We start from the raw sequence: 23420 nt of genomic DNA, 5'->3' as shown, positions 1-23420 counted from the left end.
AAAGAGACTCAGCAACAATGATTTTATACTACACTGTATATGAATATAATGATACCTATTTGATTAGATAGAAATAAAATACTCAAATCTACAACATATAACTGATTCATAAAATAACTGTGTATATGAATGATCTCTGATCTTTGACATATCCACTGACAGCAGATACACAAATCTACACAGAGATGCAGACTCAACAGAAGACAGTCAAGCTTGACTAAGTCAAATCTATTTGGACTGAAGTATCATAGCTTCGACTTAATAGATAAAATCTGACTTATGAGGAGTTAAAATTGATAGAATATAAAGAAAAGAGGATGTCAAAAGACCTTCATCTTAGGTGATTTGACTTATGCGAGGTTGACTTAAGCAAGGTCGACTGTATTAAAAAAGAATAATTTATAGGATCCACACATTTTATCTACCTCAATATCATATCATATCCCTTTGCAACTCTGACATAGCACAACTTTCACACAGCTAATGAATATCTCTTGGTCTCAAGTTGTTGCGATTTTATTCTTATCATCAGACAACTATCGAGTGTATCAGAGTCGGGATGATATGCTTCCATCTATGCTTAGTTTGGATGCTGGAGACCTTTGTGTGTCACAGATGGTGACACTTCACTCAGTCATTGGAGAACTGGTTTCTTACATCCTATTACTTTAATTCTCTGCACTACTTCAGAGATCAGTCTAATCATGGTAGCACATCGTACTGACATTAAACATGATTTAAATGGCCTCATAAGACACAAAACAAGGCAAAGCACTGCACAACATGTGTGTTTTGCACAAGGAAATTGACTCAAATCCAACCCACAGCTTTTCTGAATCCCTAACAAAACATTCATTACTTCTTGAGGTTCCTCATTGACAAGCTTTCCTTGGCAACTAGTACTTGGGTACATTTCAAAATCCTATTGGTATCAGCTTTGAACTCGTTTGCTGCAGTTATCCTGTCATTATCAAAATGTCATCTCTGAATTTCCCTGCATATCTTGCACTACATAAAGATTAGACGGAACTAGCCAAACTCATTTCATCTTCAAACAATCAGAAAGAACTTAGTAAAAAACAGTCAAACTGAGAGAGTAAAACAGGAACTTAGTCTTCTGACATGTGTCGCCAATTGGATAATCATTATGAATATAGCAATTAAAAGGATTTGTGAATCACACATTAAACAAGAAACAATTCTTTAAGAACAACAAAGGGCTCATATGAAATATAAATATAATTTTCTCTTAGAAAACACTGACAACTAAGACTAATCATATAGCTTTTAACACTGTTTATAACTTTGCCTTCTTTTACAAGAAGTACTTTTTTCAATCTACAATGCATACAAAACAATTGATTTCAAATTTTTGGTAGTGTGAGCCATATAGAAGACATATCCAAGGTATGGCATTCAGGTAATAGGGCACAATCAGCTAGCATGGTTGAAACTCAAAATACTTTTACTCTAATGTCATTTGGAGTTTTATTAGGGGGTGTACATGGTATCAAAAATCTTAACGGACTGAGGAACAATGGGTGCTAGTGATCCAAGTAATTGCACTTCATGCACTCAGAGCCATTTGCTACAACAAAATACAAAAATAGATTTGACAAAGTGATAAATAAAGTCAAAAGGGGCTTCAACTTTTGACACAAGCAGAATCTTTGTCAGAGGCAAAATGACAAACACAAAGAGCAAACTGACCTCACTGGCCTGCTTTAATAGGATAAACAGTTTTCAACAGTTTTTTACCTGCCTTAAGTGATAAATTGTCCGGTGACAAAGGTATGGTGTTCAATGCACAGATTGATGTTGATTGCAATGTAAATGTAAAAGTCCAGATTATAACTCAAGTCTGTCTATCACTAGGCGCTTCATGCCCTACACACTGATCATTAGATACAATGCAGACCTGCACAGTAATATTTACTATCTCCAGTACCTCATCACTGGTTTCCTCTAAGCCAGCCAAACACTATATGACTCACGACTATACGACTGAGAGACTTTGGATCTGAAATAAACACATATGTTTATTCTGAGGCAACTGTGATTCATTTCGGATCTAAAGTCTGTCAGTTGTATAGTCGTGAGTCTTAGAGTGTGCGGCGGGCTTTAGCCTACTCTGATGGAACAGGTCAAAGGCTTCCATACTACAAACCATGTAGGTACACAGTTATATATCTGGGTACATAGACATAATAATGTTGTTTATGTACCTAAACTTACAAACATTATCAACAATGCACATGTTTGAATTAGGGCCACGCTGTTGCAAGTCATCTGCAATATTCATCTCTCTCAGAGAAAAAAAAAAAAAGAATTATGAATGCAGAGCTATTAATGAAAACGTGTAAATATAGCGTAACAGTCAGCTGTTCTGATAAATTGGTAAATCTGAATAAGTGTGACATCCAGACCTTTTTAGCCATGTTGCAGGAGTTCCTCAGGTAAAATACACTGTTGTCTCTATCCCGTTCATCTGATAACTCATGTGCGATTGAACAAAATAAGCTGCGACATTCAATGTGAATGTCTTGCTGCACACATCTCCATAATTATGCTGTCAAAGGTCCATCCTCCATGACCTTATTGCACTTGCCAATACAGGAGTTCTCCATTTGACCTTAAAGGGTCACATCCAGGTCATAGGTCAACTACCATGCCATTAGATTCAGTCCAGGAAAAAGATGTTTGAGAAATGGCTGGCACATAGCCTCTTCACTTCCTCTGGAATGGGGGAAAAAAAGTGTGTGTGAGTGTGTGTGAGTGTAAATGTATGTGTGAAGAAGCAGGATTATAATCACTGTCATACATCAGTCACTAGAAGGGAATATTATACCTGCCTTTGGTCCTACTCACATTCATACTTTCACTGAGAAGTGTACACACTTTAAAGGACCATAAACATATTATGATCTGTCTTTCAGGATCTTGGCTTACAAAATGTATCCTGGAAGATTACAAGAATTCTAACCCTGCAGATCTTTATCATTTTTATTATTATCATTATTATTATCATTATTATTATTACTATCATTATCATTGTTATTATTATTATTATTATTATTATTATTATTATCATCATTATTATCATCATCATCATTATTATTATTATTTTTATTATTATTGTTATTAGTTATTTATTCATTTATGTATTTGGCAATTCAACATAAAATACAAGCGGACATAGAGTACAAACAGATCTACAATTATATGTTTTCATTTTTGTTCTCAGTCAGTATTTTTCTTTCCTCAAAACTTTTCAGTTATTCTGCAGGAAGTGGAATTGAGTTATACTGTTAAACACAATATTTTTACGGCATGTGAAATTTTCGCGAATTGGACCCCATGGCCTTTTTCGCATCATGAAATTTTTGGCGAGTTGCCTCTAACATTCAAAGCATATAGTATAGACAAAAATTATCACATGCATTTTAAGTTTGCGAATCTTGGCTCTCGCAAAATTCTTGAAATTAAAATGCACGCGAACATTCCTAGTTATATAGTGACCATGACAGAGGGGGCATACGACACTAATCAAGTATTTATTAATTTATATGTCTAAAAGTCTTTTGTCCTTAATTTGCCCTGGAATCTTGCTCTTACTAGACAAGCTGCCCCATAATTCACTGCAATTGGTTAATTCTCATCAGTTTGGATGTCTCCTTGGTTAAAGAAACCTACTCAGGTGTAACAATACCTTGTAAATGCTAGTATAATACAATAAAGATTGATTTAATTATGTAATTCCTTTTCATGACGATAGGTCTTAGATCACTGGTGTCAACTGGCATAGAAAGCACACCAGGGAAAAGCTCTGATTAACAACAACAACAACAAGAAGGAAAAGTAGAAATTACGCGGTGCATAATATATGTCCCCGCCGGAAGTAGCATTTTGTAGCAAAATGTACAATACAGGTAAAAAATCAAGGTCAAAGGTCAAAGATGTCTAAGGTCAAAATTCTGTGCAGAAGTTTTGAAGCCCTCACCTAGTGCCATCACATAAAGCAAACGGAATCGAAATCGGGTTAGAAATGGCGAAGGAGTAGCATTTTGTAGCCATTGTACAATATAGGTCCAAAATCAAGGTCAAAGGTCAAAGAAGTCAAAGGTCAAAATTCTGTGTGGAAGTTTTGAAGCCCTCACCTAGTGCCATCACTTAAAGTAAACGGAATCGAAATCGGGTTAGAAACGGCGAAGGAGTAGCATTTTGTAGCAAAAAGTACAATACAGGTCAAAAAATCAAGGTCAAAGGTCAAAGAAGTCAAAGGTCAAAATTCTGTGTACAAATTTTGAAGCCCTCAACTAGTGCCATCACATAAAGCAAACGGAATCAAAATCGGGTTAGAAATGGCGAAGGAGTAGCATTTTGTAGCAAAATGTACAATATAGGTCAAAGGTCAAAGGTCACAACTGAAATTCTGTGTAGAAGTTTCAAAGCTCCCATGTAGTGCTATCATATAAAGCAAACAGAATCAAAATTGGCTCATAAATGACAGAGAAGTAGCAAATTGAAGATTTTGATCACACACGGACGCACACACGGAGAGACAGACGGACAGACGGACACATACACGTACGGAGTCCGTTTCAAAGTCCCCTGCTCGAACTCGTTCGGCGGGGACAAACAACAGCAACAACAACTACAACAACAACACCAACAACAACCAATGCATGCCTGTGAATTTTTATGTTAACCCGTTGAGGACGAGTCATGAGTATACTCAGGTGAGTGTCTACGGGAAATGCTTGTTGTAGCAAAATCAGCCTGTCCTCAACGGGTTAATGTTTCCATCAAACCGACATCATATTCTGTACTTACCATTGATTTCTATAAGATTTGAGTTTCGTTGGTTGATGACCACGTAAAATTCCCTTTGGTCAGATTTCTTGCCCACGACCCAGTAGTCAGACATCGTCCTCATTAATGTTTCTCCTGCATCATCTGACCTAGAAATAGATAATGACAATTTATAAAATGCTAAAATAAAATTTGGCTCAGAGCAAGATTTTGGCCAAGTGTGAAAGCTGACCTATGTATGGGTGCGGAGATGATCCCGGTGTAAAATTCATCATTTCCACATCTTTGTCCACTGAGTATCAGGTCCATCTGTTCTTCCAGTATTTCATACTTGGTCAAATCAGTCTTTGAATGAAATTAAAGATGCACTGAATTTAATTTTAGATTTTTACATTAGGTGACAGCCAAATAGAGGACATTTTATATTCAAACAAATCAAGTATTATGAGCATAGTATTTTCCTTCACAAATGACCAAATACACAAGTAGTAAATCATAGATACCAAAAGTATGGATTCTACTATACACAAATCGTCCATAATCATTCAGTCATACATTCAAAGATTTTTACTGATTTCCTCCTTTTTCAAATAGCCCACTCATCAGTTCCTAGCATAACATCAAAGTGTGATTCAGCGGAGAGGAAACGAGAAGGCTTTGATTTCCTGATTGCTCTTAGAGGCCACCATACAACATCCAGATAACCAGGATGTGGTTGGTTGGAATTATCTGCATTAACTTACTTTGTCAACATCATTGTACTTGGAATTATGCAGAAATTCAAGGTCTGTTTATACATCTAGAGACATGTGGCATGCAATGCGGTCATCATGTAAACTTGATCAACAGTATGCGTGAGTTTCCACTTCATATGCTAATGAGCTTAGAAATATGACAGGAAACAATAAAAAGTGAAATTGAGAATTCTGTGATAACCACGATATCATCCCAAATACTATTGTTACAAGTATTACTACTTCTAATGGTACTAATACTACAATGAAGAAACAAATATTCCTTTTGCTACCATATTTCTACTACTGCTGCTCTTACTATTATTTCTACTACTGTTGCTGCTGCTACTTCTACTACTTACTGCTGCTGCTTCTGCTACTACTAATCTGTAAACTCACATTGAAACTACCCTATTGCTTAGTATAGATTGTATTCTGTTCATTTGTGGGCATGTGAGTGTAAAAATCATGTACTGTACAAGCTGCTAATTTCATAGGGGTTTCATTTTTGCAGAAATTTTACAGCATGCTGAAATATCATGAAAGGTTTTATGACATACAAATGCATGTTGATTTGTGCTGATTCATGATACCCTCAATATCACTTTTGCGGTGCAATGAATATCTAGAAACAATCCATATATTTGTAATAATTTTCTTTTACTTTTCTTCAGATTACTTGGATATGAAAAAAACAAAAACAAAACTTGCAATCCAAGATTCTGGCTGTGACCTCATCTGTCAATCATTGCTAAAGTACTAATATATCTAACAAAAGACACTGAAATGTACCTTCCCCTGGACTCATTTGTATGTCATAAACCTTGAACAGACAGGCATTAATGCACTTTCGACAGCCTTAGTGTGGAATCCAAAAGCAACATCTCATGAAAATGTCTCTGACGTCATTTGCAAAAAAATCTGTATGCAAAAATTGCAGCTTTCACAGTATAGAGAGAGGAGGGGAGGGGAGAAAATATTCTATTCGTCTTCTGTGACAAGCTTTCTATGGATTATACCGTCTGTATGGGAACGTAAATGTCCGCTAATCATAGCCAGAGAATCACAGATTCTCTCCTATATGTGCATAGAGAGTCCACTGTACATTGCTTGCTACAGACCCGGAAGTCACATCCACTTCACAATGAGTATTACATCTCCTTTTTGTGTGTGACAAAGTGAGATACAGTCAAACCTGTCTATAGCGGCCACCCAAGGGAGACGGGAAAAGTGGCCATTATAGACAGGTGGCCGCTACAGACGGGTAATCCAACTTTGTGTGCATTGCTTACATGTACATGTATCATCGTTGTATCCTTACGTGTACATGTATGTGTGTACGTATGCACACACCGTGTGTTCCATACATTTAACCATGCCGGTGTATATGAAAGTGTTGCCTAGTAGTATGTGTATTGTCGTGAAGAAAGCTTAACACTAGTGCATTATTATGACTGAATGAGGGATGAATACAGCGGTGGCGATCACTGAACGTTGCCCGCATGGCTACAAAGTAGAAAAACACGCTGAATTATCGGCTCGGCTACGGCTCCTTTGGGTTTTTGGCCGCTATAGACAGGTTAGAATGTACTGCGGGAAACAAAATTGTGGCCGCTGGCCGCGTTAGACAGGTGGTCGCTATACACAGGGTCTTTAACAGGGCTTTTCTCTCGGGGGGATTTTTCAGTGGCCGCTGTAGACAGGTGGTCGCAATAGACAGGTGGCCGCTAAGGGAGGTTTGACTGTATTTGCACATGTTTGTGTGTGTGTAATGTGAACAAGCATCCCCAATTTTGACCATCTCATTGTAATGGACAATGCTAGTAAGGGAAACGCTTACATCTTCTAGTACTATTAAAATTCATTAGCACTTATCTGCTATAATTGATAGTACTAACGACCATCACTACTACTTTTGTTATTACAACTGTTGCTAGTATCAATGTCATCATGATGATATCTGTCATCATTAGGCTGTCCCCATTACCAGATTACTTCAACATACACTTGTAAATAACACCACTCTGAGAGTAAAGAAATTATAATATAGTGTATCAAACGGCCACCGCACACTATACAACTTTCGGTCACACGACTGACTGACTTTGGATCTGAAATAAATCACAATAGCCTAAGAATAGATATGCTTTCTTATTTCAGATCCAAAGTTGGTAAGTTGGAAAGTCGTATAATAGTGTGTGGTGGCCTTAGAGCACACATGAATTTCAATCTGAGAGAAACAGCATGAGTTTATGTGGCACTACATACTTTTCAAAGTCAGCATTGATGTCGGCAATCAGTCGCAATGTCTCCGGATTGATGTTGGCTGCCATTGTCTTTCTGTCATGCACAGTGGTTTTCTGGGCAAGGTTCATTTGGTTGAAGTAGACAAACTTGAATTCATGACTTGACGAACTGGAAATAGGAAAAGATACCAAGTGACAGAAGGAAGGAGAAATCAATGAATCATACTCAAGTCATTGTTGAGTGTAGAGAACATCTGACCATCATCATATGGGGGAAACATAGCTAGACCTTTTCCTTTCTTGCTCTTGCCATCAATCTAGTCACTTTGTTCTCATTTTGTCGTCTTATATACCATATCTTTATTTGCTTGCTTCACACTATTTGAGAGAACTACTTCAAATGTAAACAGAAAGGAATCTCAGTTAAAAAATCAAAGTATTATTTGTTGTTCCAAAATGAAGAACTATATGGAGAATGAACATTTGCATAATATAATGCCTCTGCCTTTTGGAACAATCTACCCCCAGAATCAAAGATAAATTAAATATCAATATCAATAAATTCAAATCTGCCTTGAAAATGCATGTATTTAAAGTTTAAGCAAATATGAAACTCAGCCATTGTTGCAACTGTATACTCCATAGCATGTCCTTGTCTTGAGTGCATATTAAAAGTGACAAATATATACATGTGTTAGAGATATAATCATTGTTGAGTCTCATTAATCATTATCATTATTATCCAAATTCTATGGGTATAATCAATTTCTCCTCTGTCTCTCCACCAACAGATGAAACATGGACATCTGATATTTTACATCACATACTTGTAGTATGCTTCAATATGCTATCACTGCACACAAATGTCATTATAACCACAACCTTTCAATAATAACAGCAGCATTTCCTATCATAGAATAATTTTATGAACACAAACTTGTCTAATCTTGTCAAAATATGGTCAATGTCCACTTAAAAGGTTTGACATTTGACCCACACCTCACCTTGATGACCTCCTGGCAGCATACTGGTCAGCAATGTCCGAGGCTAGAGTGCTCAGCTGTGGTCCAAGGAAGCTATCTATGTTTTTGTACCACTCTAAACTTGGCAGCTGGGTACCTGGATGGTCAAACATTTTGCATATCGTCATTACGGAAAATGATACTCTTAACTCAAACTGACTCATGATATGGACTAAAATTGACTAAATGTGACCGTGCACCTCAAAACGAACATAAAGTCGCACACACTGATTTTGCATGAGGACTGAAAATAAGTGAAATGGGTCAACATAGACGAAATTGACTTTTTCATATTTTCTGAAAGAGCGGGTCTTCTTTTACATTATGCTAACATTTGGTATCATAAAACGGGCAAAGGTGAGTTTTTTTTCGCAGTTTATCTCAGAACATTTTTGGTAGAATAGTGTGATTAGGTGTGTCTTTAGAATCCCTTTTTCATTTCTGAAAAACCTTGTCCACACTCTTCACTTTCAACTCTAATAACTTTTGAAAGGATAGTGCTACTGCTTTGAAAGTCGGCATTAATTATGGACAGAATGTGTTAATGAGGCCTGCTTGATTTCAGTCTAATCTGATAATCCCTTCATTGTTGTTACTCTGGTGGTTTACTTCCTATTTTTTGTCCCATTCATCGCACAGCCAGCACGGTTTGGTAAAGATTAAGCGCTTGAATAGACACTGTACTTCAGAGCCTCTTTTCTCAGTTCACACTTTTCCTAAGTGTGTGCTTTCTTTCCAATATTAAGATAGGTTAGGAAAGTCCATTTGATTTGAGTTATACATCATTTTAAAGCTTAAAGTCTGCTCTTTCAGAATATGGTCTTCACTAAAAATTCATGTCTGGCGACTTTTTGTTTGTTTTGAGGTGCAGGGTCACAAATGAAAAATTTGATAAATAAACTTAATAAATGAATATTTCATTTAATATGCCTTGTCCGCCTTGGACTACTTAACACAACATGTCGGAATTTCGGAACTTGGGTATTTGTCCCATGTTCATCGTGTCACTGCCGGCAACCAGGGACAGCCTGGTGGTAGTGTCGCTGCCCGGAAAGCATTAGATGACAGGTTCGAGTCCCGTGGTTCCCTTTTTTCCCGACATATTTGTTAATTTACAGATCAGCAGTTGCGATCTTAACAAATTTAATTTGTAGAGGGAGACGAAGTGAAGAAACTCGCACCTGTTTTTTTTTTTTTTCTTTATGCAGTTGTATCAAGACAACTGCATACAGCAACAATTCATGATTTTGCTAAATACAATAGGACACGACACCAGAGGAAGAAAGAGCTTGAAAAGAATGATCATACAAACTCATAGAATGTGCTGAAAGCAAACAATACAATGGTAACCCTGACTTTGTTTACATCAAAATATGGTGACTAAAACTAACTCTTTTCAGGTGATCTCCATGTTTTTGTTTTGGTTTCATTTACAACAATGTTTAAACCTGACCCTACACTGCAACTGCAACTCTCCACCCCCTCCCCCCCCCCCCCCCCCCCTCTCTCTCTCTCTCTTTACCATTTCACTGAGCATAAAATTCTTTGGTGATTTAATACGTGTAGAATGGCATGATAAAGTGCAAGGCATCGTCATAATAAGAAGTGAACTTGTTCTGAAACCTTCATGAAGTTTGGCTGGTCTTACTTACCTTCCACCATGAGGCATATAGTGGCACTCATTGCCTGTAAAGAGAAGTAGAAATCATACGAAATAAGGCATAAAATCCACAGCAGGCAGACAAATCCATTAAATCACACATGTATCTAACATTGATGAAGCAAAAGGCTTATTTTCACACCCATCGGTCTATTGACCAGGGGTGTGAGAGTGCTTGCAGAAAAGGGTCTGAAAAAATCTAAAACTTACCACCCCCCCCCCCCCCCAAAAAAAAAAAGTTTCTAGTGCCTTAAAACTGCAGCATTTTACTGCATTTGAACTGCAAAAAGCCTGAAAAGTTGGTGTGGGTCAAAGAAAAGAAGAAGTCTAAAATCAGATTTAACTGAACTCTCACATCCCTGATTTAAATTAGGCATATAATATCTACTCAATAGAATATCATTCACATGTGTGGCATCATGTTTACATCATGTTTATAGATCTGAGTACACTATCCCTGACCGTTAAATCTATATATGCCTACATACCCAAGTACCCTATCCCTGAATGTTATATCTATAATTTATGTCTATATACCTGACTACACTATCCCAGGTAGACCTAGCATTGCTGAATATACCACTTGGATAACAGTAGACAGTGTATCCTACAAAGGATACATATAAAACATGGAGAGAAATGTGCTTGAGTACGCCTACCCTGTAGATGATGAGAAAGAGTTCTTCTACATGGTCACCCTTGCTGATGTGAAGAACAGGAACCTTGTTGGCTGCTGCACTAGGGTCCAGGAGATTCTGGGGACCTACAACAAACCTACGTTAGGTGAAATCACAGGAGATAAATTACAAGGGAAACTCGTTATAACAGGCTGAAATTTCTTTGTTATACCAGGAATCTTAAAACATCAGGGATAAAAACAAGAGAATACAAAAGGATCAAAATGGGACTTGCAAAATTACCTCATTATATCAGGCAACTTGCTAAATGTGACATTGTTACAATGAGGTTCCAAAGCACATGCAGGAGGGACATGTGAATATGTGGATATACTACATTAAATTGATTTAATTGAACACTTCTGTGAACAACTTTATGCACAAATTCTGTATACCTTTTCAATACAAATCCAGCTCCTGCACATTATCAAATCCAGCAACAAATTGATGGAGGTAAACATTGACTTCATGCACCTCTTTGTCAAGAAAACAGACTAAAGGATTCTGAAACAACAATAATACTACTTAGAATGTAAGTCAATTTTCAAATGACCCTTTCCACTCCTTTGCGGTGCTCACAGCACTTGACGACTTGGTAGGACTCCCATCACTGGAACCAAACCTGCAACTATCATGCACTATTAAACCCTATTCTTGGATAGACATTTCAGCCCCATTGTCACTTTCCAATGCACAAACATACTACATGCAATCACAATAATGCTAAACAGATCTAGTTTCATATCAATACCCCAGACTAAGTCAGAACATGAGTCAGAATTGAAGCAACAGAGAAAGTTTATTTTGATAAAAACAAAAGTTTAAAAACATACAGAAAAATTCAGAACCTTTACTGAAAAGATTGGGGAAATCCTTAGAACATAAACAGGCCAGTGAATCACTGAATTTATTGACACATCTGACATGCCAGCTTGGTTTTATGACTCAGGTATAACTTTCATAACATTCCATCTTTCTAGAATTTGTGAACAAACATGCACTTTGCCTTGAATTTACAAAGAAATAAAACCTTTTTCAGAGTAGAATACAATTCAGATTTCATATGTTCTTGGAATGACGAAAACCTTGAACTAGAGTTATGTCACTAAAAAATCCCACAAAAACAAGTACAGGGTAGTACAAAAATAAATCATAGCAATGTCCACCAGATGGTTACTAAGAAATGTGCTTAGGACAGAATTTCATATGACCCCTACCACTAAACTTAAGATAACAATGTTACTATCACGCTAATTTTGTTCAATTTTTTAAATACTTATTTCTCCCCTTTTCACTGCTTGCAATTTTATGTTATCTTGTCCTACAGGTACTTTTCCTTTAACTGAAAGACAGAAGTGTTAAACATTGGTGATATAATGACTTACTTTCCATAGTGAGATGAGCCTCCAGAATGTGCTGATGTTGACTTTGGTGTTTCCCTCAGCTGTTGTAGGAAAGAATGGAACTCATGAGACTGATTCTTTCAAGGATGATTTCTTCTCTTATTAATGCTATAGACAATTTCTTAGAAATATTTACATTCAATAGTTTGCTTTACATCATGTTCCAGTTCTACTGTTCTATACCCTTCGTATCTTATTGAATTATAGAGCAGATGCAGGAACAAATTCAGGCAAAGGTTAGTCTTTGGAGAGCCTGATCCTTTTTCTTTACATTACAGGTTAAAACTTATATATGCTCTCAGTACATTACAGTTGATACTGTTCAGCAGCAAACAAAACAATGGAAATAAAATACACTTGCATATTAACAGAACAAAGATTTGGAGAGTATTTCATAAGAGACTCTCATTTATATACACAAAAACTGAATGAAATACTGCCAGTTCTACTCCCGGATATGTCTGTAATTATTGCCCATTGCAATAACCAAATTTACTGTAATAATGTAACATTGCTATGGTATATCTCAATACTTAATAACTGGTCAGCTTTTCTGTGGCTGCTGCCTTGATAACTATATCAAATAATAATGATGCAACATGACAAACATATATTCTGGCATCTGGTATTGAAGCTGGGAATGTATAGATGTAAGAATTACCTCTGTGTCTAGAGATGATGGGATGAGACCTGTAGTGAGATACTTGTAGAGAACTCTCATGTCGTCTTGTTCCAACCCACTCCTGCAAATAAATACAAAAAGGTAAAAATGTTTCTGTCATATCTCTGATACTTTCAGTTTAATAAAATCCACCAGCCTCACTCTTGTCCTTTCACTATCTATAATAATACTACTCTGAATTCACCTGCCACAAAGCTCTTCAATCCAGAATGCTTTTGATGTTTCTTGTAGCAATTTTTTTTTCTCATAGCAAATTTTCTAAGTTGGATGTTGTGTGGCTTCGTAATAACACAAGAATTTATTTCAACCATTTCCCCATATATACGTGTACACAGCAGCACTGTCTCGATGAAACTAAGCCAGGGATGGTATCACAAAACTCTAAGACAAATACAAGATAAATACAACATGGAAATTTGACTCAAAGTAGCTGTTTGCACAACACTTCTTATATCCAGTTGTACATGAAATGTCATTAACTTCACTTTTTTTTAATGAAATTATAATCTCCATTACTGTTAAAGTACAAATTTTTGCGGTGCATTAATTTTCATGCTTTTTGCGCTACTTTTGGCTAGCATGAATTCTAAAACCCATGAAAATATCTTCACAATTTTCTGTGCCTCTGCTCATTCTGAATGGGTTGGCAATCAAGAAGCACAAATTCAGTACATGACTTAGTCTAGGTAATCTAAATTACTTATTTGAATGAATAAGAATTATGAAGCAAAATATCATATATTCATTGTACATTCCTACACAGAAAAAAACTACACACTACAAAAAATGTACATGCCAATCAGAGAAAAGTCATATTTTCAGTCACTTTGTACACGAAACCCAATGAGCAGCATTGCACATGACATATAACCATATCACTTCACTAGTTTGAATAGTCTATAATACTCCCTGTTACATAACATTTTAAACTTCAAATCAGTCATATCTTCTTCATAATTTCACTTGACTGCTAGATTACGGAACATGTTTTATTCAAAGCAACCTCCTAATGGTGAATGGTCTGAACTGAACATATTCCTGACATACTGGACAACACAGCTTACCAAAAAATACTGATGGATATCAAATCAAACTTTGTGCAGATCATATTACAATTAAGTGACCCCTGGCTCGAGTTATCTCGATAAATGGATGATGGCCAGAAAAGACTGATTTTTGTTCCTCTTTCTTTCTTTGTTGGCAAATTTTCTTTCAGAAAGCTAAAACTATGAATTTACAGAAGTAAAGCAAATAATCATACATTTATACTGTTATCTCTTCCCCTGCAGTTTCCATAGGTTTCACAAGTGGCCCTATACATGATTTCAGAATGACTACCGTAATATATCCGAGGTGCTATTTTTCTATCATAAAATACCAGCTCAATAGAGACACAATGAATTATTTATAAATAGTGATGAGGGTAACCCAGATATTTTCTGGTTGTCACTTACCATACCAGCTGGTTGTTGTACAGGAATGCTGTGTACTTGATTTGACTGAAAGAAGCTTCCACCAAGTTAATAAAACACTGGATTCTAAGGTATGTGTTCTTATCCAGCGGCAGGAACTGGATACCATTGTGGACTTCCAGAATATCACAGGAAGACAGACGTAGATTGGATAGATACTGCAAAAGACAATATGAAATACAGGTGCGATATTTCATCTCTATCTATCTTCAGATGAACTGAAGTATTTTATTGAATGGTAATGCAAAGATGGATACTTATGCATATCACTGAAATGCTTTTTAGCCTTATATGCGCAGTAGAGTATATCATCATAGTAGCTGCGCAATATAAATGCCCTTTATTATCATAAATATTATCCATCTATAGATCCCATGATGTCAGTCCACACTGAAATACCACATAAACAGACTGGATGTGAACTCTACTGCAAAGCAACAAAATGTACTTTGAAACAAAATGTGTATTGGTAAGTTCATTCATTCATTTTTTTATTTTTTTTTTTAATTAATTTTTTTTTTTGCCAAGTGCAGTATAAATGCTACTCATGACGTTGCATGGACTATGTCAGGTTTTGCGATGCTATTGCAACAAAGTGATATGGAATTTTTTTCAAAGCCTCATATGCTTTGCCAATACGCCACAGCAATTAAATCAGTAAAATGCAAAATGATCTGAGAGAACTATACAGCAGCTGAACACTAAAGATTGTCATCAACTAACAAACAGAAGGAAAGTCTCCATCACAAGAACAACCTCATTGATGTATGGAGTTGTACAGTTTAAGTTTCACAGGCCTAGCTATTTTTTGTGAATTTTTCTTCCTGAAGAGGGCATTTGTTTATTATGTATATCATGCTCTACACACCTACCTTTGAGAGGAACTCCATGAATCTCCATTTAATTTGCTTTGAAAGCTATTACCTGTACTTCCTACTAACTTTTGGACCAGTTTATTGCAGCCACACACTTAATTGTCACATACTGTATGTTACATTTGGTACAGAAGTTTGATATCATATTCAGCTGAAAAGTGTTCTATCTTGCCATTCCCATTATGTCTTAACCTGTTGAGGACAGGCTGATTTTGCTACAACACGCATTTCAAATAGATGCTTGCCCGAGTATACTCGGGACTCATCCTCAACGGGTTAAGGGCTGCCTACATGGAGACTAAGGATAGGATACTCACCCTTGTAAAGAAATGGTTGAGTCTATGCTTGAGTTGATCCACTCCATGTAGGTTCATGATCTCAGTGAATGTACCCATGAAGAGCTGTAAGACATCAGAGATACAGCAAATCACCATAGCGACACATCAAGGCCAATGTCTACTACCAATGACTTTCAATTACTTTTTAGTTTTGTTGATGTTATTAGTTAGGTTCACACCTTGTTCCTAAACTTAAGTTTTGGTCTAAAACTAAAGTCTTGATGATTAGCGTGTAGTTTAGCACCATGTGGACGCACTCGAAAGTTAGCAGAGTCGATGATTCGAACCACAAGACATCTTAGGGTTTACGCTCTCTCCACAAGCCGCGGGGGTCCCCACTCGTAGTTTCACTCCGTGTGGACACAATAATCAATGAGCTTGTGAGTCAGTGTGAACCTCGCGTCTCATTCGCTGCACAATTTTGTATGGGCATAAGGTCATCTGGCAAAGACTCTGCACTTCCGTTATAATCATCGAGTGGGGCTTGCTCGCAAGTTGTAACTTAAAGTTTAGGTGCACGTGTGAACCTGCGTCGGGAATTCACGAGTGGAGCTAACCATCGACAGTTAAGTTTGCGATCTAAACTTCAAGTTTGGCAACTGCGTGTGAATGTAACTATTGATACCTATAGATCACTTTCCTTAAAGGGGTGGGGTAGGTCCTGTATGCTATGCTGTGTCCATAGTGTCCATACTGTTTGTGTGCCAGACCAACTCACCTCAAGGTATCCACAAGGACAAGATTCCTTTCTCATCTGTCTCTCAAATTGACTGTCTCTTGCTGAACACTCTTCAAAGCATTTCACCATGTTATCAATGAAAACTAAAACTGGATTTGGTCTCAATAACAGTACAGACTGAAAGCTCAGACTTTACAATTTGCATTTGGTTTTATCAATTTCTGATTTCATTATCTCACAATTGTCTCATAATTCATCATAAATATTGCATTGTACATTGAATCATAGTCAGACAATGAATTTGTGCCTCATTATACATATATACATACATACATTTTGTTGTTGTTGTTGACACAGACAGTGGTGGGTGGTAAATGTCAAACTTGTTGGTATTGCTGCATGATAAGTATGCAAGGAGGACATACTTTCAGCTGGTTTGGAATATCTAATAGAAATATATCACTTATTGGTAAGCAGCTACCATAATATCTTTATTAACTTCATATGTGCCATGTTCGCACACCCAACTCAGTCAACCGCATGCCAAGTTCACATGTTCTGCTCAAACACATAAACCCACCCAAACCGGTCGATAAATCGCCAAATGTCACAGTACAATGAGAGCATTTCTTGCAACTTTACTCTTGTCACAGGTAGCTTGCACTTTATGTGCTGACTGACTAGAGTATCAAGCAATGTTCACTGCTGGATTTGCAAGTGGATTCTACACTTCCCTCACTGTTTCGTGTGCAAAAGTCAACAATGTAGCTACTGGCCATTCAAAAGAAAGATGATCATTGATTTGTCATACAAAATACATCACATCAAAGCTTGGAATTTTCTTTACTATTTGCTCATTACACATCTAGGATAACAAAAATCTAAAAAAGTTAATAGATTTGAATCACAGAATGTTTTCCCAAACCATGACTATGTTGCTGTCTCAAAATTATGTGGCACACAGGGGGTTTACACCATGGCACATAAAGAGTTAATGAGTTTACTCAATGTATACATCTGCTGAAAAAAACAAAACCCAAAAACAAACATGTGGGCAGTTGTAATTTGGAGAACAGACACTGTTCTGCCATAGAAGTAGAATGTTTCCTTTATTATGTAGAACAATGTGAGTGAGCAAGGGTCAAATGGCCATCACGTTACCTTGAATAGTTGATAGGCATGCTTGAGGACAGCAAGATACACAGAATCTTGGACATCGTCCTCATGATACTCGTGGTATGTCTTTCCCTCTTTGACTTTCTCTGTGTAAGGAATGGTGACAGTCTATGGCGGGATGAAAGAATAAGAATGAGTGTGTATTGAAAAAACGTATATCTCCAAAACTTGCTATTTATCCTAAGATACTACCAAAATGGAAAATCCACATGCCTGGATAGTTCCCACGCCCCCCCCCCCAAAAAAAAAAACTACAACAAAAATTAACATTCAACAACATAATTAACCCGTTGAGGATGGACTGATTTTGCTACAACACGCATTTCCCATACACACCTGAACAAGTATACTCGGAACTCGTCCTCAACGGGTTAATATTCCAACCACTGACTTATCCAATCTTGTGTACTGTGAAAGTGGATATTTTCGCGCAAGTGATTTTTCGCACTCAGTTGGGTAAGATGGATTTCGCGTGTTTTTACCTCCGCGGAATCAGGGCATTACCTACTGGAACATATGGCATGCAAAAATATTCACGTGCTTTTATTTTCATGCAAGCATCTGGTTGCATGAAATATGCAAAAATTTCCACACCACGAAAATTTCCACTTTTACAGTAATCCATGCCCCCTGCATCCTTTTGGGTAGAGCCAGAACAATTCATTCAATACTAAGTTAACCATTTTGAGCTTGGCACTACAACTGCCTATTTCTCAAACTATTGCTATCAGTGCACTGGCTTGTTGTCTGATTGCACGCTTGGGTAGTTTTGCATTGCATAGCACTACCACCATTCCAGCATTTAATACTTGCTAACTTCCATTGTTATCCGTGCCTCTCTCTGACCACTCACCATGATGATCCAGAACTCTTCTTCTGGATGGAGATAAAGCTGTCTTGTTTTCTGGGTGTGCATTGATTGACATGGTTTGTCTGGGTTAAAGTTTCTGAAAATGAAACAGCAAAAAGCAGGATATTTCATACGTAACTGGTGAATCATTATGTTACAATGGCAAACATGCTGACTAGATCATGCAAATAATATGACTGCAGACATCTTTTCTATCATTAATGAGCAATGGTCATCACATATCACATAATGTGCCTAAAAACATGTTAAATGTTTCCATGTCTGGAAAATACAAGTCTTCTTGTTAAAAAAATCCCCTAGATAAAATCTCTTCCTTTCTTGCTGATAAGTTTCTAAGATATTGTAATTTTCTTTGACAACCTATGCTCACATTGTATGTTACCAAAAATATAAATCTTAATAAAAATAGAGTCTAAGCTACTTACATTCCAACCAATGAAATGTGCTGAACATATGTAACAAACTGCCTTTCAAGTTTCATGTTGAGTAAAACAGTTCCATTACAAATTTCTTACTCAGTGAACATGACCACTCCTTCACAAAGCCCAACATGCCTCGTCTGGACATCCAGAGGAACATTGGACGGCTGGTAGAACATGATTTTCTTGTGTTCCTGAGATGTAAACAATAACATCAAGCTATATAAATACAGACAAATCATAATTTTCATCTTAATAAATAACCAGAGTTCCTTGTGGACAATTTAGTTACATGTCTTACTTGATAAATTCAAAGTTCTACCAGGAGTACATAGGGTCTATTCTGCACTGTAGGTATTGGTTTGAAACTCTTGCATCAACTTGAGTTTATTGCAACTAAATCTAATTCAAGTAATTGACAATTTGACTTTTATCAACATAAATTCAAAATACTGAATAATCAGCATTTCATAGAGACTACGTCGATGAAGGACAATTTTTTTAATCAGTCGCAATGGTTTCAAACTCTTCAGACTTTTTATCAATCTAGACCTACTTGTGTATAGAAATTGTTGTTGTGTATCCATGATGATGATGATGATGATGATGAAAACAATTGTGCTTTGCCACCCAGATGCAATAAATCATTAAAATCATGACAGTCAAACTGCATGATTTGCAACCGGATAGTGAACTGAAAGGGTACAACTTACAAGGGTCACTGTCAAACCTAGGCAACTATCCACATAGGCCATTATATGTGCAGTATAAGTGTATACATTGTCCAATGACCAAACAGGAACCAGTTAAACTGATAAAAAAGTGGTACAGCACAGCAATTACAATCAAATTTAAATTCACTGCAAAACAAAAATCATTTTTCGTTACCCTTTTATCTGCAATTCCTACAAAAGAAGCTTTTACACTTTTTATGTTTACTATGACATGTTCTATAGGTAACAGTTTCTTGCAGCTATCAGCACAATTATCAAACGTTTATACATCCTTGACAGTAGCCCTATTCTTCAGTCTGGGAAATCCGCTCATTATCCTAGACTGTACAGTAGGCCTATTCTTACAGTCTGGGGAATCCGCTCATCAATAGCATTATATTCAAACATTACATCCTAGACAGTAGGCCTATTCTTACAGTCTGGGAAATCCGCTCATCAATCTATTTTATTCTATTTAGACCTCTATTTGTTTTTATTTTAACTCAATTTTTGTCAAAACAAATATTTTCCGGACAGAATTTTTTCTTCCTATCATCATGGAGAGTGGACATGTGTGTGTAACAAAAAAAAATCACAGTGCGAACTTGCGACCATTTAGGGCCCTATATATTAAATGTGAGATGGATGAGAAGTGAAGAGGATCAGAGGCCTCATAATTGTTAGTCATATGAGCACTGCACTGCGGGGAGGGAGCCTCTTGAGTACCCCAGGTGCTCATGAGGGGGAGAGAGCCTGGCCCTTGTGAGATGGAGCCCCTCCCCCCCCCCCCCCCCCCCATGAGCAGATTTCTTGAACTGATACTGAGGATGATACTTGATAGATCTAACGTGTCGTATACTGTAAAAGTGGTTTCTTTCACGTACAGAAACTTTCGCGGTTTGCATCGGTGCCGACTTTTTCGCGTGTGTTTAAATTTGCGGTCGACAAAATCTGTGAATTCACAGTCGGCAAAAACTGTTTTATTTTGCACATGAAACCCCCAAATAGTATTCAATTATTCTTTTATTTATTAAATAGAAATTAAAATCAAATGCAGGCTTACCTGAAATCCCATCTCTCGAGTACTTTATAACTTAACATGCTTGTATAGTGAGGTGCCTGCACCTCGTCAGGGGCCCGAATACCGTCACCCCGCGTAAAATTGTTTTAAGCACACTAAACAAAAATTTATGACCGGGACTGTGTTCAGTACGCTTGAAACTTGGCAGGGCCACCACAACCAAGCAAATTGTGGTGAAAACCGAACAGTTTTTCGCGAAAATCTGACATTTTATTAGTCGGAATACGTGTTAGAATGCTATCACCACTGTCCCCGCACGCATCTTTTACGTGTATGATATGTCTATGGGAACATCACGGTCACCCGCACATGTCTTTTATGTGCTAAGTCTATGGGAACGCTGGTGACGAGTTGATGGGCCCCTTCGGGCCTTCCTTAGCGCACAACTATTCCACATCGTTCGCGTTTGGCGACGATGTGCTCTGCAAATTTTCGATATCGATCAGTGAACGTGTGATTCCATCATTTCAGCATTTTTCCTGTATGTGAAGGGGATTTCATAAAATTTCAGTGACGAAATGTGATTCAAATATGAACAAAACTCAACTATGACGAGGTGCGGGTCACCCATTTATTAAGCATACCTACAATTTGTACTGCGCGGTATCGCTGTGTGTTGGCCATCCACTCAACATGCTCAATGCGTGGAATCTTCGTGTGTGCATGTGCGCAATAGCGTCGTAACAAGCGGTGAGTTCAAAAAATTTTCATGTGATGTTAAATTCGCGGTCCGACCTCAAAGTGCGAAAATAAAACCACCGCGAAAGAAACCACTTTTTACAGTAGCCTAACGTTCGTTAGTAGACAGGTTAGTCTCGTAATCGTAGATAATGAAAAAAAAAACGCTCAAAAAGTTAGACGAAGAAGAAGAAAAAGAAAAAGAAAAAGACATAGTCTACTAATTAAAATTGAGGCACCTAAACTTACGCGGTGGGGACTATATCACAATTATGCCAAACTTACACTGTTACACAGTTTATTACACTCACTTGTGAAACTCCATGTACCGGTAACCTTAGCTTAGAAAGTTCTATTAACGTTAGTGCATGTGCATACACAACCCTACGCTACTGACTGTCGCCGCTGAGCTGACGAGACACTTCTTCAAAGGTAGTGACACAGACACCAGCGTATGGGACTAAGGAGCGCTGAACCACTCTACAATATTTCGTAAACAGAACGATTTTAAAACGACAGAATCGACAATAACAGTCTCTTACCTCGCCTTCTCGACATTTTATCTTGGGATTATATATAAAGAAGTTAGCCAGAGTTATTAGGCTCCGTTGAGAAGCCATTGCTGAATGCAGACGTTGCCCACTGTCTACACTGTCCACACAGACCGGCCTGAAGTTAGTTACTTATTCCTCGTTCGATATTCGCTACAGTGCATACCCTATCTGAAGTTAGTTACTTATTCGTGCATGTTACCATACGCAGCCTAGCCCTGCCGCTGTCGCATGGGGACGCACGGCGAATCACTGCGTCTGTTTTCTCGTTTGATATTCGCCATCGGGGGGGTGGGTGGTGGGGTTCATCAACGTTTGTCAGCGCTGACAACTTGAATCACCATAGTAACAGTCAGTGACCAGACCATCTCAGCCAATCAAAACCAAGGATTTTGCTGAAATTGTCAGCGCTGACAAACGTTGATGAAACACCCCCAGCCCTGTCGCTGTCGCACAGGGACGCCGCTTCGCAAGGCGTCTGATCTGGCTACTTAGGGGCCTATTCCTCGTTCGACATTCGCAACTTGAAGTTGGTTTCTTGAACCCAAATTGTAGAAACGCCCACTAAAAAAGTAGAACAAGATGGTAAGAACGTTGCCCACAAGAGGGGGGGGGGGCTCGGTCTTCTCCCCACTTTTTTTTTTTCATAACAGGTTGGGCTAAGACCTTTTTCTTTTTCTTTTTTTTTTTGCTTGTCAGCTGAAGAAACCATGAAGTGCCCCCACTTTTGAAAGCGTAGAGCCAACCATAAAACATGTACCTCCCCCAACACACACACAAACACACACACAAACACACAATAATCACATTTTTCCCTGGACGTGGCATCATTTGTTTGTTTTTTGTTTTTTGTTTTCTTTTGTTTCGTTTGTTTCTTGTTTTTTCCCCTTTTTTCCCCTTGTCAGCAGCAGAAAGTGGAAGCGGCATTAGCAAAGAAAAGTAAAGGCCTTTTTTTTTGGGGGGGGGGGATGTTTGGTTGTTTACTTGTTTACTTGCATTTTTGTTTTTTATTTTTGCTTAGCTTTCTTTGTTTTGTTTTTTTCTTACTTTTTACTTTCTTGCTCGCTTGTCAGCAGATCACCAAAACACGAAAGTGGTACCTGAAATAAAAACTAAATGAAACCGATATGATTTAAATTGATGAATATCCTAAAATGCTGGACATACTATAGACTCAAAGCCGAATTTTCTTGACATTGACCTAGCAGAACCCCATGGGCCGCCCCAAGCTAACTTGCCCTGCATTCCCTATATACAGTTTCTCAAGATAGGACAAGTGATTGTCTGGTCCATGCCGTCAGAGGCCCGTCAGGGCAACTACCACGCGTAAG

General features: G+C 37.6%; 1 protein-coding gene across 1 annotated transcript; it reads right to left on the bottom strand.

The window, feature by feature from the left end:
• Positions 1-2275: 2275 nt before the first annotated feature.
• LOC139709734 (vacuolar fusion protein CCZ1 homolog) lies at positions 2276-22189 on the bottom strand. The gene is made up of 14 exons (XM_071621690.1): positions 22081-22189; positions 19163-19260; positions 18630-18723; positions 17762-17884; positions 15901-15984; positions 14691-14866; positions 13216-13297; positions 12537-12595; positions 11134-11248; positions 10467-10500; positions 8797-8911; positions 7815-7961; positions 4834-4961; positions 2276-2736 (listed from the first exon to the last, which is right to left on the bottom strand). The coding sequence occupies exons 1-14, from the start codon at positions 22156-22158 to the stop codon at positions 2681-2683; spliced, it is 1389 nt and encodes a 462-aa protein (XP_071477791.1). The 5' UTR covers positions 22159-22189; the 3' UTR covers positions 2276-2680.
• Between the last annotated feature and the right edge of the window lie 1231 nt (positions 22190-23420).

Source organism: Diadema antillarum, unplaced genomic scaffold (genome assembly GCF_040938485.1).
Source record: "Diadema antillarum isolate AM-2024a unplaced genomic scaffold, OU_Dant_1.0 seq00001465_RagTag, whole genome shotgun sequence".
NCBI classification, from domain to species: Eukaryota; Metazoa; Echinodermata; class Echinoidea; order Diadematoida; family Diadematidae; genus Diadema; species Diadema antillarum.
Note: the sequence above shows the minus strand (reverse complement) of the source record. Positions and strands in the feature narration are given on the sequence as shown.